The sequence below is a fragment of the Hypomesus transpacificus genome, unplaced genomic scaffold, assembly GCF_021917145.1.
Source record: "Hypomesus transpacificus isolate Combined female unplaced genomic scaffold, fHypTra1 scaffold_27, whole genome shotgun sequence".
NCBI classification, from domain to species: domain Eukaryota; kingdom Metazoa; phylum Chordata; class Actinopteri; order Osmeriformes; family Osmeridae; genus Hypomesus; species Hypomesus transpacificus.
This window is the reverse complement of record NW_025813796.1, coordinates 3,447,187-3,464,532: the sequence shown is the minus strand read 5'-3', so window position 1 is coordinate 3,464,532 and position 17,346 is coordinate 3,447,187. Positions and strand designations below refer to the sequence as shown.

Here is a 17,346-nt window from a genome sequence, read left to right as displayed (position 1 = left end):
ACTCAGGACTGTGCGGCAACGCACAGCTCCAACCTCCTTGTTAAGTTTGCTGATGACACAACCATCGTGGGCCTCATCCCTGACATTGACGAGTCAGCCTATAGAGAGGAGGTTGACACCCTGACATCATGGTGCCAGGACAATAACCTCTCTCTTAACATCAACAAGACCAAGGAGATGATTGTGGACTATAGGAGGCGGCAGGAGGAGCATGCACCCCTACTCATCAACGGATCTGAAGTGGAGAAGGTCAGCTGCTTCAAGTTCCTCGGGGTGAACATCAGCAACGACCTCACCTGGTCTGTTCACACAGACAAGGTGGTAAAAGCGGCCCGTAAACGCCTCTTCTTCCTGAGACTGAAGAAGTTTGGTATGGACTCACATCCTCATCCTCACTAACTTTTACAGATGCACTATAGAGAGCATTCTGACTGATTGCATTACAGTGTGGTATGGGAGCTGCACAGACAGGGACCGCAAGGCCCTACAAAGTGTGGTCCGTTCTGCTGAGTTCATTATCGGCAGGAAGCTCCCAGCCCTACAGGACACCTACCACACACGTTGCCTCAGGAAAGCTGGGAGGATTCAAAGAGACTGTTACCAACCATCCTTCAGTCTCTTTACCCCGTTGCCTTCTGGCAGGCGTTACCGCAGCATCCGGTCGCGCACACACAGACTGGACAACAGTTTCTTCCCAAGGGCCATCAGGCTTTTGAATGGACACTGAAATGGACCTTGATTCACTGCACACTAGTCACGTATACACTGACACTTACAGTACTGGTTGCACTATCAGTAACATTGCACTACTGTACCTCACTGTACTTCGCCATCAGGCTCCTGTATGGTCATTGACATAGTCACTGACCTGCAATTTTGCACTATTGTACTGTTCTCCATCTAGGTTAGAATAGGTTATAGGGTTGTAACAGGTTTTATGTGCATTTAGGATTAGTATAGTGTACTATTTATTGTTATCTGTAATTTAGGAAGTTTTAGTATTGGGGTTAGTATAGTCGATTATTTATTGCTATCTGTATATTTAGGAAGTCTCACTTTTATTTAAGCTCAGCATAGATGTAAATTATGTTCTGTGTACTTATACTTTATGTTATGCCAGGTGCTTGCGTTGTCTTGTCTTAAGAATTTCAGTGCCCAGTTTGACCTTGTGTTGTTCTGTGTACCTGACAAATAAAAGACTTGAACTTGAAGTATCTTGGAACAATTACATAAATTGCATTGAAAAATGTTGTTACATAATAACACCTAATGGGCAACCAACTCAGTCCTTTGTTATCAAGTTTTACCATGGAAACCACAAAAAACAAACCAAGGTGAATTCATCTTTATTTTTTGATAGAAACATATGCTGGGAGTTTATTCTCCAAGACAACTGCATGAAGGGGAAGAAAATATGCTACATACATAGGAGGAACTTCAGTTCAAAGTTGCTTTGTCTCTAAAAAAATCCTATAATCATTTCATATCACTCAGATACACTCATCCACAACTTCTTCTCAGCCAATAACAGAAGACATAAACCAAGCAGTAATTTTGCAACATGTGATGTCCAAACTGAAGGTTCATTGGAACCCATGCCAGTGCAGCAGTACTTCAGTGTAAACGTGTACAGTGTATCATATCTATATTCAAGTAGAGGAGTGTGGAATAGCACTTTCAAAACTGTAAAAATTGTTAATTTGTGAATAACGATGTACAGCAGATTGTCCTCTTGCACTGGTGGAGCATCTAGGATTGTTAAAAAACTTAGATCAGAATATTTGGCCATATTGTGTTCATGAGTTTGAATACCTTAAGCCACACTGCCCTGTATGGAAATGCTCAAAATCTTGGGTTCTAGGTTTAGGTTTAGCTCACAAAACGAAAATGTTATGTCCCTTTATCTCTTTAATCTCTGTAATTGTTTGACATCCAATTGGGGATTATTTCCCTTGATAATCCTCTTTAAAGGCATTGTATCCACAAATTCAAAACAAGGTTGTCAAATGCCTACATGCTAACTACTCTTAATATCACAAAACAAAACATCTTGTTTGGTGCAAGATGGTGGGAATAGTAATAAAGTCATGTTTTTTCCCTACATTGTTTTCTAGTAGCTACATTTTCTACACAGCTATAATCTAGATGGAAGCGCATTTAAAATGAATTGTATAGCATTAATCTATGGACGAAATCCAGAACGGTTAACTCTGGATTGTATGTCCTCATGATTTTTGGAAATTTGTCACATATGTTGTCATACATTTTTGTGTGACCTAATTGTACAGTACAATGGCTTTGCTGTTTTGTTTGCTAAATTTAAACAACCACCTTTGAATTGCTCCTAACTTTTAATATAGAAATTTAAGGGTGTAATTAGACTTTACTTGCATTGTGTAGGCTAAAGAAATAACGACTGTGGAAATAAGTACAGCATTATAGAAAATTGTAGAAAAGTATAAAAACAATTAGCTCCATTAGCATAAAAAATCATAACAGAAGAATAATAGAACTTTTGACTTGGTAGACTTGTACAAGCAAAACATAGCTGATTGTTTCTGTATGGTCAAAGGACCTAGAACATAATATAATGAGGAAAAATATACAATGCCAGTAGCGTGGTGCTGGTTAGGTGAGACTTGTTCAGACTGTTCTGTGTGTTGGAATAAGTGCATATGTTCATTGACATTAAAAGGAATCATGAACAGTATGCTCCCTAGAAGAGGGGAGGAAGAGAATGTCAACTTTTTGGCTGCAGCTTCTGTGCATAAAAGTCCCGGCAGGTTTCACAGCAGCGTTGGTACCAGCGCATGTCCTGACACAGGTTCTTCTCACGGATGACTTTGCAGTAAACTGGCCACTGGTCCCGTAAACATTTGAAAGTCAGGGCAGCTACAGTATGGAATGATAGGGATGGTAGGTTTAGGTTGATTTCATGAATTGTTGTTTGTACTTTTCTGTAATAAAGGACATATCCAAATGTTTGTTAAATTAATACATTTCAATGGTTTTCATAGTTGTCTGTTTCATATTGTTAATAAAGGTTGGAACTTTGATAGTATTTTAGCAGGTTGTACTGGACTCTGTACAGTTATTGTGCTTACCACCACCAGATGGCAGTGTTAAACTAATTTAACTTGGGCACTGTATACTTCTGTGTACAAGAGTTTACTTCTTCTAAAAGTCTGTTAATGTTTTGAATTCTGTAGATCAGAACTCAGATCAGACAAGCAAACTAAAACAGTGCAACAAAACTAAAATCTATAAAAACAATTTCAAATACCTTCTCTCTTGGAAGTCGCTTTTGATAAAAGCGTCTGCTAAATGCATACATGTAAATGTAAATACACCATCTTACTTATGTTTATCCATCATAAATTTGAGCTTTGACATTCAATATTTCAGTATATGATTAGAAGAGAGAGAGAAAAATAAATAAGAAATAAAAGTGTCTTTTAGTCTGTCTCTCCTTCTTTCTCAAATTCAATTGGTCTCCACATTTCTTTTCAGTTCTTGCATCCCCAGTACATTAACCTAAGAAAAATGAACATGCTTCTAAAGGTCATGAGAGGTCACAAGGACTCTTTCAGTTGTGAAATCCTCCACTGACGAAAAGAGAGAATCAGTGATGCTCTCAACAACACACTCTCTTTCACTAACAGCATTGTATTGTGTCCATTCTGCTTTGGTTGGCAGCGGCCTGAATCAACTTATCTTCAAGCTTGGCCAGTGTGCTGACACACTTATTGAAGTGAGCAGGCCTGTAATGACACAGGGAGTTGCAAACATCACTCTTTACGAATGAGATGCTTTGGGACCACCAACATGGTTTCTGTTTCTTGTCCGCTCCGTCAGTTCTTTATCAAGAGAGGGTAGATTAACGATTTAGGCCTGCCGCTTTCCGAATGCATACTGCTTGTTTTTTTTTTTAACCCAAGACGGCGTGAAGACTCAACCAAGGCAGACATGATCCAACACAACACTCTGATGTGAGGATTAGCAAAAAGCACCATGGCAACCAACAGTAAAACAACTCACACCTCTTTGTACCTCTGCTTGAGTGTCTGAGACATCTTTCTAGCTTCATGGGAATTTAAACTGTCGGATCCAAGTGTGTGTAGAAATACTCATCCGTGACCCCCATCCAAGGACTAGGTAAGGATCTGAAAAAGTATCCTATGGATTGTATTGTACTACACATGCAGGTCTTGTAGTGTGCGTGTTCAAGTATACAGTATTGCATTTGCATTATTACTGAAATTGCATTTCAGTAATAATTACAGTATGCACACACACACACTCAATTCATACTTTCCAGATTCCTACAGAAGCTTATCACAGCCAGCTGTACATGGTTTAGGTGCAGGGGGGTGGAGGGTAGTTAAGGGGCAGGTTGCCCTGATTTGTACCATAGACACCCACCCCTCCCTTCCTTCATCCCTACAGCTGCATCTCAATGTCTGAAGGAAAAAAAAAAGCAGGGAGTGTGAGCCATCGTACGCTAATCATAAACATCATAACTGTAACCGCATTGGCCACGGCCCTGGCTTGGCTCAGCAGCTGCAATAGCTGTTCTGCAGCTGTGGCTCATGATAAACAGTGCCTCGTCTTTCCAGAAGACTTAATTGTCAGAATGACACCTTCTATAGTAAAACGGTCCAGGCTCATAAGGTGTCAGTAGATGAGGGGACACCAGTTGAAAACCAGTTTGTTTTTTGGGGTCAACAGAGGTCACCAAGGTGTGGTGACATGTATGTGTCTGGCAGGCTGCTGAAAAGGCAGCATAAGGCAAACTCATAATTCTACACATTCTGCACATCATATTTATTTCATGAAGTCATCCTCGGCACATTCTGGATCGGAGAGGCCATCTCCACTTTGGTTTTTCTCTATCCCAGACTTTCCTCATCGTCACTGGGCAATTAATGGCTTAAGAACTGACTCCAAATTAATCCAAATGCTTTTTGGTGGAAGGGCCTTTTGGAGAAACTACCAAGCACAACTCATGTCGGACAGTCTGCTGTTAGAAACAAATGATGGACCTAATAGACATAATAAGCCAGAACAGGCTTGGGTCCAATTTGTAGTCACTGGTAGATACTACCGGAGAGTAGTGATCATATTGAGTCTAAAGAATTGTTACTGGAACAGCAACCATGTGCAGACATTCCTACAGCTAAAACAGGGCAATGGGTAATCAATTTGTAGATAAAGTTGATTTAGATGAAAAAACGAAATATAAGTAACTATCTAAATCTTCCGTGAAGTAATAAAATCATAAATTTAAAGTTATATCTGAATTAGTTTAGTCAATTGTGCTGTAATCATGTCTTCCCATTGCTGCATTTCAAGACAGAGTGCGAGAGTTAGATAATCTCACCACAAACATGCATGCAGCAGTACCATTGAATTTACATTTAGCAGACGCTCTTATCCAGAGCGACTTACAGTAAGTACAGGGACAATCCCCCGAGGCAATTAGGGTTAAGTGCCTTGCCCAAGGACACAACATCATTTTGGCTCGGCCGAGAATCGAACTGGCGACCTTCAGATTACTAGCCCGATTCCCTAACCGCTCAGCCACCTGACTCCCTTGAATTGAATGAAACCCACCCAAGCGCGGTGAAGTGATGGTATTGACGTTGTTCCTCTCGTTGCATGCCTGCTGCTGACATGGTCGGTATGCTGCCGGCTTTTCCGAGGAGAAACACTCGTTGCCGTGACGCCCGGTGATCTTGTGCATGCACTGGATCACCCGGGACTGCATACCTTTACCACAAGTCACGGAGCACTGTGGGGACCACAAAAAAGAACATGTCACATCACATAGGTTGCATTGACTTCCATTTAAATACATTAAGCTATAACATTGACAAGTGCTTTCTACTACTTAATAGAATTTCAGCTCAAAATTATTATGGAGCTCCAGCACCTACACATAAGCAATACTGGCACCTTTCTCAGTCCCGGCATTGTATAGTGTAAACCAAGATTAATTAGGATTTGGGTTTAGAGTTTGGCATTCAAAGCATGACACAAACCTGCATGCCATTGCAATAAACAGATCCAAAGATGTGTTTCGTTACCATTCCTGACCATTCGTCCAATGGTCACCCCAGTGGTAATACATTTTTGTGAGCCTTTGCTGACCTTCTGATAGAAAGTTCAAGTTGAGTGTCCCTCTATTTCTCAGGCCAGTGAGCGGTCATAACCCTTACTGGCTCAACAGTGAGTGGCTGTTAGTAAGTGACCCATATAATGTAGGCGGAATGAATCCAGAGGAGTGAGTGCAACACCGGCTTTAACACTAGCCATATAGCAAGGCCTGACTGTACAGGTTATAGGTTGCCAAAAACACAAGACGACTTTGGGACTAAATTGGTCTAGAACCGTTGGACACTGAATTTATACAGGCTTGAATGGTGTCAGTGCAAAAAAAAGTCCTTTAAAAATAAAATTGAAGTAGCTGAGAGATGGAGGGGGGTGGGGTGGGGAAAAACACAGTCTGTTAGCTTTCAATTTAAGGATCTCTCAACATATTCTAGCTTCATAATGCATTGTTCGCTAGACTGTTTAGCCAACAGACAGCTGTTGTTACTAGAACAGCATGTTGGGGATCAAATGTGTTTTGTTCTCTGGACCAGAGGAGCAAGAGAGAGAGGGCTCCCTGGTTCTCAGATTATTTCATACATTAGTCTGCTATAGCCATTCCAACGGCTTAGTAAGATGCCGATACATCTAGGGCATTTGGCACTGCTATGACAGCATACTTGCCGTCAAATTTTAACATTTACCCTAGAGATGGAAGGACAGTTATTGGCCGCGGCTCCCTTTGTTTGTCTCGAAAACGGACCAATAGATACAAACCTGAAGCTTTCTATGTTAATGAGGTATACAGATGAATTATGACAGAAACTAATATTGAGTAAAGCCTTTAAAGTATGGGTTTAAACGTCATTAAAAAGGATTTGTAAGTGTGTTAATTTGGTTTATTTATGTTTTGTTAGCCAACAAAGCATGTGATGACTATATATAAAACTTAGTGGTTGAAGTATTGATTATAATACATTTTCAGTTATAAACCGTTACATTGATTAGAAGAAAAGAAAATCCATTATAAAATTGGCTGCTACGTTCCCACAAGACTTCTGCAGTACTCGCATAGGACATGGCCATCTGAACCAACTGTTTACACAGTGTAAATGTGTATTATTAGCATTGTCAATGTCCAGAAAACACCGGTGCTTGGATTCTCAGTACACAGCACATTCAAAACAACTGTGCCATTACCACTTAGCCTTGGCCATCAGGGTCCCCGTTCAAAGTCGGCTCTTGCAGACTGTTGTACTTTACATCATTCATTCAGACTTTCACACAATGGGCTTGTAACAAAACATTTGGGGAACTGAGAAAATAGTATGAGTCTCGGTGGGCAAACTGTGCTTCAATTTGGTGGGAACCTACTGTAAGTACCGTAAAAGCAGCTGAGGAGAACTACTGTGCTGTGTTCAGTGAAAGACTTGGTGAGCGTCCAATGAAAGTTTCTACTGAGAATGAGTTTCATCTGGGAAAAAAACAGGCTCTAGTTATAGGCTATGCAGTACATTTTCTGGTGTCGTACCTGGTGATAGTGGCTTATTGGTCGTATTCATGGGTCAAATAGCCAGAGTGCCCAGAGTCTAAGCAAAACCCAGTTTTAAGCTTTTTTAAAAACATTTGTCAATCACGGGTATGAGAGTTCTGCCTTTCTTGCAGGCAGCCTGTGAACCCAATCACTGACTCCACCTTGGCATGGTTGTGTTTGTGTGTGCATGTGAGTAGGGGTCTTCTCTCTCTTTGCACTTAAATTGCTGAGTGAGTAGTTAAATCGAAGTAAAAACACTGCTGCCATCAAAAGACAACGTCTGCTTTTCAAACAATAGCAAGTAACCAATGAACATTACATTTTACATTACATTTGTCAATTTAGCAGACGCTTTCATCCAAAGTGACATACAAATGGTGTATATAGAAACCGCACAATACAATTCCCCAAAATGTACATGGATTCAAGTGAACAAATCCAGTCAGTTCTCAATGCCCCCCTCCCCCACGACCCCAATCAGAAGCCTACAGCCTCTGTCTTAACTAGTATTAGCATTTTGGCTGACCTACTGTGAATAAATTGTTGTGGGCCTGGGTAGGATCCGTGGCAAACGTTGAAAAGAAAGGGAAGAACCCACCTTGGCCCAGTCACCTGTCCTCCAGATGTAGCACTTGGAATAGTCCTCACATTCCTCCACCTCACGGGGCAGGGTTGTCAGATCACACTTCTTGCGTGGGTTGGTGCACTTAACAAGCCTGTGACGTGCCCCTCGACCGCACTTGACGGAACACTGCAATAAACAACCTTGTAGTCTCTCATTGGTGTGTGGGTTAGTGTGCTTGTCACCTTTGTGACATGAAGTAAAAAAAAATATATATATAATAATAGTATAAGACAAGAAAGTAAAAGATGGGTATCCTGTCCACACTCAACCAAACACAACAAAAGACAGTGCATTTTTTTATCGGTCTCAATCCTGTATGTGGGTTTCTTTCCAGTCTTCTTCTGCACTTGATCCAAAGAACAGGTAAATACATCACATGGACAACTTGTAAGATTATACAGTCTCCTCTGTCTAATTTGATTCACATTCAGCAGGTGTAAAAGCAATACCCCCTTTGAAAATACTTGTTTCTTATTTGATCTATTCAAACAAGACAGATGTAAGGACTTTAGTACTGTTCTGTTGGTCTTTTTTGCTTTGACCAATATATATATTTTTTCAAGCATTAAACTGACAGGAAGGGGAGGGTTTAAGGTGGAGGCAAAGTCATGACATGCAATCCAACCTGAGTCAAGGGGTAGTTTTTGTGGATCCCAAATCACACTTTGAGGGGTAACCTCTACCTGCAACATATCTCTCTGTCCCCATCCCAGAGGTCTTCCTCTTTTCCACAATCCCTCCATGTCTCTGTCTGCTTTCATATTCCCCTTTTACTCTCCTCTACATGTTCACAGCTGCCAGGGGATTGGACTGAGGAGGGGAAGAAAAGAGATGGGATCAAAGGCAAGGACATACCCTGTCAGTCTGAGGCAGGCCTACAAACCCCCCTGGTGTTGGCAGATGTTTCGCTTTAGACCCTCACATACCCCCAGTCCCAGGTGAGTTATGGACCGGTCCATAACCTCCGGCAGGGATGGCATTAAATCAAACACCAGAGTGGGGGAAGACTCCCTGCGCCCCCCCCCCATCCCGTCCCATTTCTTGCTTTCTTTCTCTTCTAAAAGGAAATAATTGTCTTCCACTGTCTTCATTTTAAGACAAATTTGTGTTTTTACAGATGGAAAGGAAAAGGTTCTGCTGCAGAGACTCACAGTCAATTACTCGTGTGTCTTGTCTAGACTTAATCATTTAGTTGACCTTTGAGGACTTAAATTAGGTCAATGGGTCAATGCTTTCTGGATTATTTCTTCTTTTTTTTTGTCTTGAGATCAATTACAACATTTCACCCAATTCAGCCACATTTTTTTAATTCAGGTGTAGCCAAATAAGATTTATTCAACAATAAATTAGGAGGAAATCAACAGAAATTAGGATTTCTGTAAGAGTGAAACATATTTCTGATGGGTGTAAATTGGTTTTAAAAATCAACCTTTGATAGTTTCATCAGCTTTTCATCAGCTTTATCAAAGAGATATTTTAGTTGAATACATTTCTTACGTAAACCTTTTTCAAAGAACCCCCAACCTATTTTGTGTGACAAAATCTTCAAAAACAAGGAATTGAGAGCAACATGAGAGCAAAGCAGATTGAGGGACTTTCTCCTTATCAAAACTGTTGGCTTGGGAGCCAGTGCAGCCAAGGGGCAAGTTCCTTTTTTCTAGTGCCAGCGGGCCCTTAAAGGAAGGGAGGAAGGGAGGTAGGTAGGTAGGGAGACATGAGGTGAGGGAGGGAGACATGAGGTGAGGGAAGGAGGGACACCAAGGCCAGCTATCATGCAGGTGCTTTAGGGAGAGCTCACAGGAATCTCGACATCATTGTGTAAGTCATTGTGAGGACAGAGCCAAAGACTACGAAACATTTAACATCAGTCTTTTAAGCTAGGGAGTGTGTGTGTGTGTGGGGGGGGGGGTTAATATTAGTTGCCAAGCTAAATGTACATGTGTGCCCTCTATTTACCTTTGATCAGTTTGGCAAATTAAATAACTACTGAATGTTTGACTCTACTGTATGTAGTTTACCTCAGACCAGACCCCAGCTTCCCACACAGTGAGACAGTCCTGTCCTTCACAGCGTTGCATATGGGCAGGTTTGGGTCCGACGCAGTCCTTGGCCTTGACAAGAGTCCCGTTGCGTAGCTGGAGGGTGCAGGCCACTTGTCTACTCTGAGAACCCTTACCGCAGGTACGAGAGCAAGAAGTCCACTCTGTCATCATCCACCTGCAGAGAGGAGGACAGATGCCAGGGAGGACAAAACATACAAATTATCAAACTGACAGTAACATACAGGGAACTGCTAAATATGTGCATGCACACACACACACACACACACACACACACACTCACACAACCCATGTCCCATACTCTAGGTATGTCTGCCCCACTCTTCAAAACTGTCTATTTTGGCATGCTTTGAGTAAATGTGTTTGTTTGTGTGTGTGGTTGGGAGAGGCCAGGGGCCTGTACTATGAATCAAGATCAACATGCTCTGGATTACTTTCAGTTACCCGGCTACGCGAAGCCTAAAGGCCGAAATATGCTTCTGCGTCTCCTTTTACGGATGGGCGGGCGCACGGATACGCACGGATACGCACGGATACGGACAGATAGACTGCGTTTATGGTTCTCCGTAGGCTGTGGGTGCTGAAAACAATTCACCGCAAGAAGAGTAGGTGGCGCAACGGTTTTTTGTTTAGATGTCGTTGAGTGTTTATTTACCTAGGTTACCGAAAAGTTGGAGCAAATTGACAAATTAGCCGTTTCATCAATAAAATACGCACATTTTCAGCAACTACCCTGCCCATTTCTCATCACATTTTAATTCAGATTCTGATTTACATGTACCGTTTAGCTGAAATATGAATTGTAAAAACTTTACAAGCAATGGCGGTCAAAGGATTCTGTTCGTCCTGCTATCACGGCAACCCGCCCCTACCCCTGACGCAAGCGGTACTTAATACTGACCAATCACAGCCAAGCCGTAGCTCTCCGTAGCTACGACGGACAGTTACAAAATTAAAGGCCGAAATGTGCTTCTGCGTCTCCGTTTATGGATGGGCGGGCGCACGGATACGCACGGATACAGACGGATAGACTGCGTTTATGGATCTCCGTAGGCTGTGGGTGCTGAAAACAATTCACCGCCAGAAGAGTAGGTGGCGCAACGGTTTTTTGTTTAGACGTCGTCGAGTGTTTATTTACCTAGGTTACCGAAAAGTCGGAGCAAATTTACAAATTAGCCGTTCCATCAATAAAATACGCACATTTTCAGCAACTACACTGCCCATTTCTCATCACATTTTAATTCAGATTCTGATTTACATGTACCGTTTAGCTGAAATATGAATTGTAAAAACTTTACACGCAATGGCGGTCAAAGGATTCTGTTAGTCCTGCTATCACGGCCAACCCGCCCCTACCCCTGTCGCAAGCGGTACTTAATACTGACCAATCACAGCCAAGGGGGTCTCCGTAGCTCTCCGTAGCTCTCCGTAGCTACGACGGAAGGCCGAAATATGCTTCTGCGTCTCCGTTTACGGATGGGCGGGCGCACGGATACGCACGGATACGGACGGATAGACTGCGTTTATGGTTTTCCATAGGCTGTGGGTGCTGAAAACAATTCACTGCCAGAAGTGTAGGTGGCGCAACGGTTTTTTGTTTAGACGTCGTTGAGTGTTTATTTACCTAGGTTACCAAAAAGTCGGAGCAAATTTACAAATTAGCCGTTCCATTAATAAAATACGCACATTTTCAGCAACTACACTGCCCATTTCTCATCACATTTTAATTCAGATTCTGATTTACATGTACCGTTTAGCTGAAATATGAATTGTAAAAACTTTACACGCAATGGCGGTCAAAGGATTCTGTTCGTCCTGCTATCACGGCAACCCCGCCCCTACCCTTGACGCAAGCGGTACTTAATACTGACCAATCACAGCCAAGCCGTAGCTCTCCGTAGCTACGACGGACAGTTACAAAATTAAAGGCCGAAATGTGCTTCTGCGTCTCCGTTTATGGATGGGCGGGCGCACGGATACGCACGGATACAGACGGATAGACTGCGTTTATGGATCTCCGTAGGCTGTGGGTGCTGAAAACAATTCACCGCCAGAAGAGTAGGTGGCGCAACGGTTTTTTGTTTAGACGTCGTCGAGTGTTTATTTACCTAGGTTACCGAAAAGTCGGAGCAAATTTACAAATTAGCCGTTCCATCAATAAAATACGCACATTTTCAGCAACTACACTGCCCATTTCTCATCACATTTTAATTCAGATTCTGATTTACATGTACCGTTTAGCTGAAATATGAATTGTAAAAACTTTACACGCAATGGCGGTCAAAGGATTCTGTTAGTCCTGCTATCACGGCCAACCCGCCCCTACCCCTGTCGCAAGCGGTACTTAATACTGACCAATCACAGCCAAGGGGGTCTCCGTAGCTCTCCGTAGCTCTCCGTAGCTACGACGGAAGGCCGAAATATGCTTCTGCGTCTCCGTTTACGGATGGGCGGGCGCACGGATACGCACGGATACGGACGGATAGACTGCGTTTATGGTTCTCCATAGGCTGTGGGTGCTGAAAACAATTCACTGCCAGAAGTGTAGGTGGCGCAACGGTTTTTTGTTTAGACGTCGTTGAGTGTTTATTTACCTAGGTTACCAAAAAGTCGGAGCAAATTTACAAATTAGCCGTTCCATTAATAAAATACGCACATTTTCAGCAACTACACTGCCCATTTCTCATCACATTTTAATTCAGATTCTGATTTACATGTACCGTTTAGCTGAAATATGAATTGTAAAAACTTTACACGCAATGGCGGTCAAAGGATTCTGTTCGTCCTGCTATCACGGCAACCCCGCCCCTACCCTTGACGCAAGCGGTACTTAATACTGACCAGTCACAGCCAAGGGGGTCTCCGTAGCTCTCCGTAGCTCTCCGTACCTACGACGGAGAGTTACAAAATTAAGTAGGGGGAAGTCAAGCTGTCCGAGGCTCTACGAGGGCTGACGGAGAGGTTGTAGAGGGCGTTCCACGGAGACGAGGGCGTTCCCATGTGTCCATTTTTCGAAAAACGCAGAAGCATATATCGGCCTGGAGAGTTACAAAATTAAGGAGGTGCACGTCAAGCTGTCCGAGGCTCTATGAGGGCTGACGGAGAGGTTGTAGAGGGCGTTCCACGGAGACGAGGGCGTTCCCATGTGTCCGTTTTTCGAAAAACGCAGAAGCATATATCGGCCTTAAGGAGGTGCACGTCAAGCTCTCCGAGGCTCTACGAGGGCTGATGGAGAGGTTGTAGAGGGCGTTCCACGGAGACGAGGGCGTTCCCATGTGTCCGTTTTTCGAAAAACGCAGAAACATTTATCGGCCTTAACAATCGCAGTCACGATAGGCAGACTACGACGACAGTTATCAACTATCTAACTCCATCCAGATCTTTCCAATCTAGAGACGTGCGCGTTCACATAAAGGGGCGGTGTTTGCATCGTATGTCCAATGGCAAACATGGACAAAACAAGAGCCGCATATTTCATGCAGGAGGAGCGGAATTAAACTAAGTGCTGCTGCCAAGCTGGCATTAAATAGCAGACACTGTAAATGCGTAAGCTACATGACTTATTGAAGATGTGACCATAATTACACGTGTGCATTCAATCCACAACGTTAAACTTTTGTTGCTGTATTATTTTAGTTGCAACCCTGCAGTGGCAAATGATCGTGGGAGCAAATACAAAATAAATATAAAACCATAATTCATAACGGTAAGTAGCAGTAGCCAATACTTGCACATATTTTAAGGCCAACAAGTACAAGGCTGAATTGCCTGAATCAGTCCCTTTTGTAGGATATTGTATAGCTACAAAAGCCTATAGAACAATGAAATTGCTTGCAGCCAACAGGAAGAAAAATTTGGCAACTGGGGGGGGGGGGGTGACCTGCCAAGGAGCTGTCCCTCTCCAGCAATCAGGGTCACCCCATGATAGAAGGTGTGGAAGGGGGCATTTCTTCAGACTCTGGTGGCAGCAGGTTGGAAGCCCAGGCATATGTATGTTTCAAGTAATCAAGTAATGTGACCATGTTCATTCAACAATTATTTATGAATATTGTAGGAGTTAAATGTACTACTGTTCTCTGCAGTGACAGGAAATACAGTGGTGTTGCTGCCACCACCCACTGTCGTCCCACTGTGCCATACAGAGGTAACAGTGAAACTAATAGTCATATGCCAGTGTGGTTGCTGAATATTGATCAAATATACTATTTACTTTCTCAAGTGGAGGTCCTAGATGATCAGGAAACTGTGTCTGCCTGCTCATTTTGGGGGTACACTTTTGAGTTTTATTTACCACTTTCAACACAGATGGTGAGAGTGTGTGAACGTGTGGTTGTGATTGAAGTGTCTGTAATGACTTACTTATGGTGGTGGTCTCAACATAAGACACAAGTCCTTAAAGTGCTCATTTCAAATATGACTCAATTGATTAAATTGCTATGGTGTTAAACTCAGCAGGAAGAGGAACTTCTTCCTCCCCCTGAGCCTAGGGCCTCCACTTCAAGGCCAAGACAAAGACACAAGGTATAGCAATGAACCTTGAAACACAGTAGTCAAATGGAAACCTTCAACTTTGTCCAAGTGAGCCTTGGAAAGGGACAATGTTCTTTATTTGTTTCAGGTTGGAGCAGACAATGTGAGGGCCCTGTATAAAAAAAACTGTAGCTCGATTAAAAGAGGATTTTAATGATAAAAAACTAAAACAAGGCTGGAGACAGAAAAACTGGAATATGAGAAGAGATAGTCATGACTGAATGAATGACACTAAACTTAGTTACACTGACATCTTTTTCTGTGTTCCTAGGTAAGGGAGAACACATGAGGATGTATTTGTTAAACCTTTTTCTACGATTTGGTCTTTTTATACCTTTTTGTGGCTTTCTTGTTGTGCCTTTTGAATCTTTTCTGGGGCGTTTCATCACTTATATCTTTCAATGTCCTATTTATTATTTTTGAAAAATGCTATAAAAGTGAATTAAACATCAAAATTCAATGAAAGAAGTGAAATGATCATTTATGTATCACTTGTGAAGAGCTTTGTACAGATACCCATTGTTCTTTTTGGTTTGAAAGGTTTTGGTTGAAAAAAAACTATATTTCTGATATGGACATGATTAGAAAATGGCTCAAAGCAACCCAAGGACAACAGAATGGGTTAAGGGGAGACACCCCAGTGAATAGGGATAATATATCAACATGAAACCTCTCCAGTTTATAACTAATAATATGTCAAATATTGTTTTCATTACTAGTTTCCTGTAGCAGAATGTATGTTTAAATGAGCAAATGATTAAGTTGTAAAATATGATTTTACAACAGTTGCATACATTTCCAGAACGGAATTCAGAACATTGAGTGTTTTCCCTCTGTTAAGAACCTATATCTTTCAGAAAGATACTCATGAGGGAATGCGAAAGGGTTTTGTCAGTCTCTAAATGTTCTGGTTCTTCTGAGCGCACCGCTCTCACTATCCGCGCACCAAGCTCCACATAATCTTCTATGAACGGTGACGACATTATCGTCAAGAATTAGTTAGTGGGCGGGGTTTTTATACCAGTTGATCTCTGATCTCCATCTTAACCAGCTCCCGACCAGGTTAGCCGTTCAGCATGTGTTACCATGGCGATCTACCCCGGTAACAAGTGATCCACCGTCGTAGTACAGGAAACCCTGGGTTGAACCTGAAGTTACCTCGCTAACGCCGAATCTTGATTAGTTGTACAGGCCCCAGGCTGGCTGGCCAGGAAGACTAACATGAGGGTTGGGGGGAATGGGGGGCAGGCCAGGCTGAACCAATGAGCGCTACTAGGCGCCTGACCTAGTACTCGCCTGACGTGATGTGGCCTCATCTGGGCGACAGATGTGAAGGAAGAAAGAGGCACCAGGAGCTTGGGGAAGGGGTGGGGGGGACTCGGGGAGTCAAACTCAGTGGCTATGATCTGTGAAGACCAGGCAGCAAGGACAGGGTCCAGCTGTAAGTCTGCTGGGCCAGACAGTAACATGACTTGACCTCTTTGACCCAGCCAGCAATCACAGTCTCTCATCCCCATCTGTCACTCTCTCTCCCTCTCTCTTTTTGTCTCTCACCGTTGTCTCTGATATCACATCCCTCAAATGAACCGCTTTCCTGTTATCCACCACAAAGGGGACAGTCAATGTGATTTATCCTCTGCTTGGTGTAGCTCATGACTAGTGGAAAAAGTGATGTCTATTACCTTCATACACATGGGAGATAAGACAGGAACCAATGATATCAGGAGGAATGTAAACAGGCTGCAGCCACATTGAAAGCTGACTTTGCACTACTGTGGAGAGGTAAGGGAAGCAACTTTGGGTATAAACAATGCCAAACATGTTTACAAGCAATGCAAAACGACCCCATAAACTTTATGTAAAGATTTATATTGCCTTGGGTTGGCTAACTCTACCTATGCAATGCTTTTGAGCACATTCGACAGATTCACAATAACTTATCATATACAGTGTAACCAAGCTTAGTGGGCTGGTTTCTCAGTAGTAATAATACTGCTCATTCACGCTACCAAAGAGCTAGCTTTTCAGTGGCGTAGTTAGTTTACACTAGTTAGTTGTGTTTAGAGGTGGTTGTCGTGCTTGCGAGTCAGTGGACCCCGGTTCACATCCTAGTGTGAGAGGAATGGGAGATAGCTGAGCTACTGTACAATGAGTCCTCTAACATATGTCATGCTGTCCTTATGAGCATTTAAAACACGCATTGCCAAATATTTTACAAACTTCAGCTACATAATTATATGTTAGCACACTTTTATTCAAACTGTCAGTCCCTCCAAGGACTTGGAAAGATGGGACAGCATTTTGTTTCATTCTTTTTCTCTGAGCTATCCAAGAAATGAGTCCTGAGAAGAGAATTCTTCCACACTGTGAGAAATCTGTTCTCAATGAGTTTAGGTATTATTCCACATTTTCCAGTTGTAGTATCTGCCAAATATGACAATGGTACAGAGAAAGAGAGGGAGAAGCAAATTTTGTACAAACATCAATCTCTCAGGATTACTTAGATT

The 17,346-nt window shown here is 42.5% G+C and overlaps 1 protein-coding gene across 4 annotated transcripts in view; it reads right to left on the bottom strand.

Annotated features, from left to right (window-relative positions):
- Nucleotides 1-1,336: 1,336 nt before the first annotated feature.
- The window catches only part of LOC124463143 (A disintegrin and metalloproteinase with thrombospondin motifs 19-like), an 86,602-nt gene continuing 70,592 nt past the window's right edge, over nucleotides 1,337-17,346 (bottom strand). The window contains exons 20-23 of one of the 4 annotated variants that reach the window (XM_047014903.1): nucleotides 10,268-10,466; nucleotides 8,223-8,375; nucleotides 5,614-5,791; nucleotides 1,337-2,892 (exon numbers count right to left, since the gene is read on the bottom strand). In XM_047014903.1, the coding sequence (XP_046870859.1) occupies nucleotides 2,741-2,892; nucleotides 5,614-5,791; nucleotides 8,223-8,375; nucleotides 10,268-10,466 (682 nt within the window). In that variant the 3' untranslated portion in view covers nucleotides 1,337-2,740. Of the gene's footprint in view, nucleotides 2,958-5,613; nucleotides 5,792-8,222; nucleotides 9,060-10,267; nucleotides 10,467-17,346 lie in introns of those variants that run through there. The other 3 variants (XM_047014904.1, XR_006955533.1, XM_047014905.1) reach the window with 3 other exon arrangements.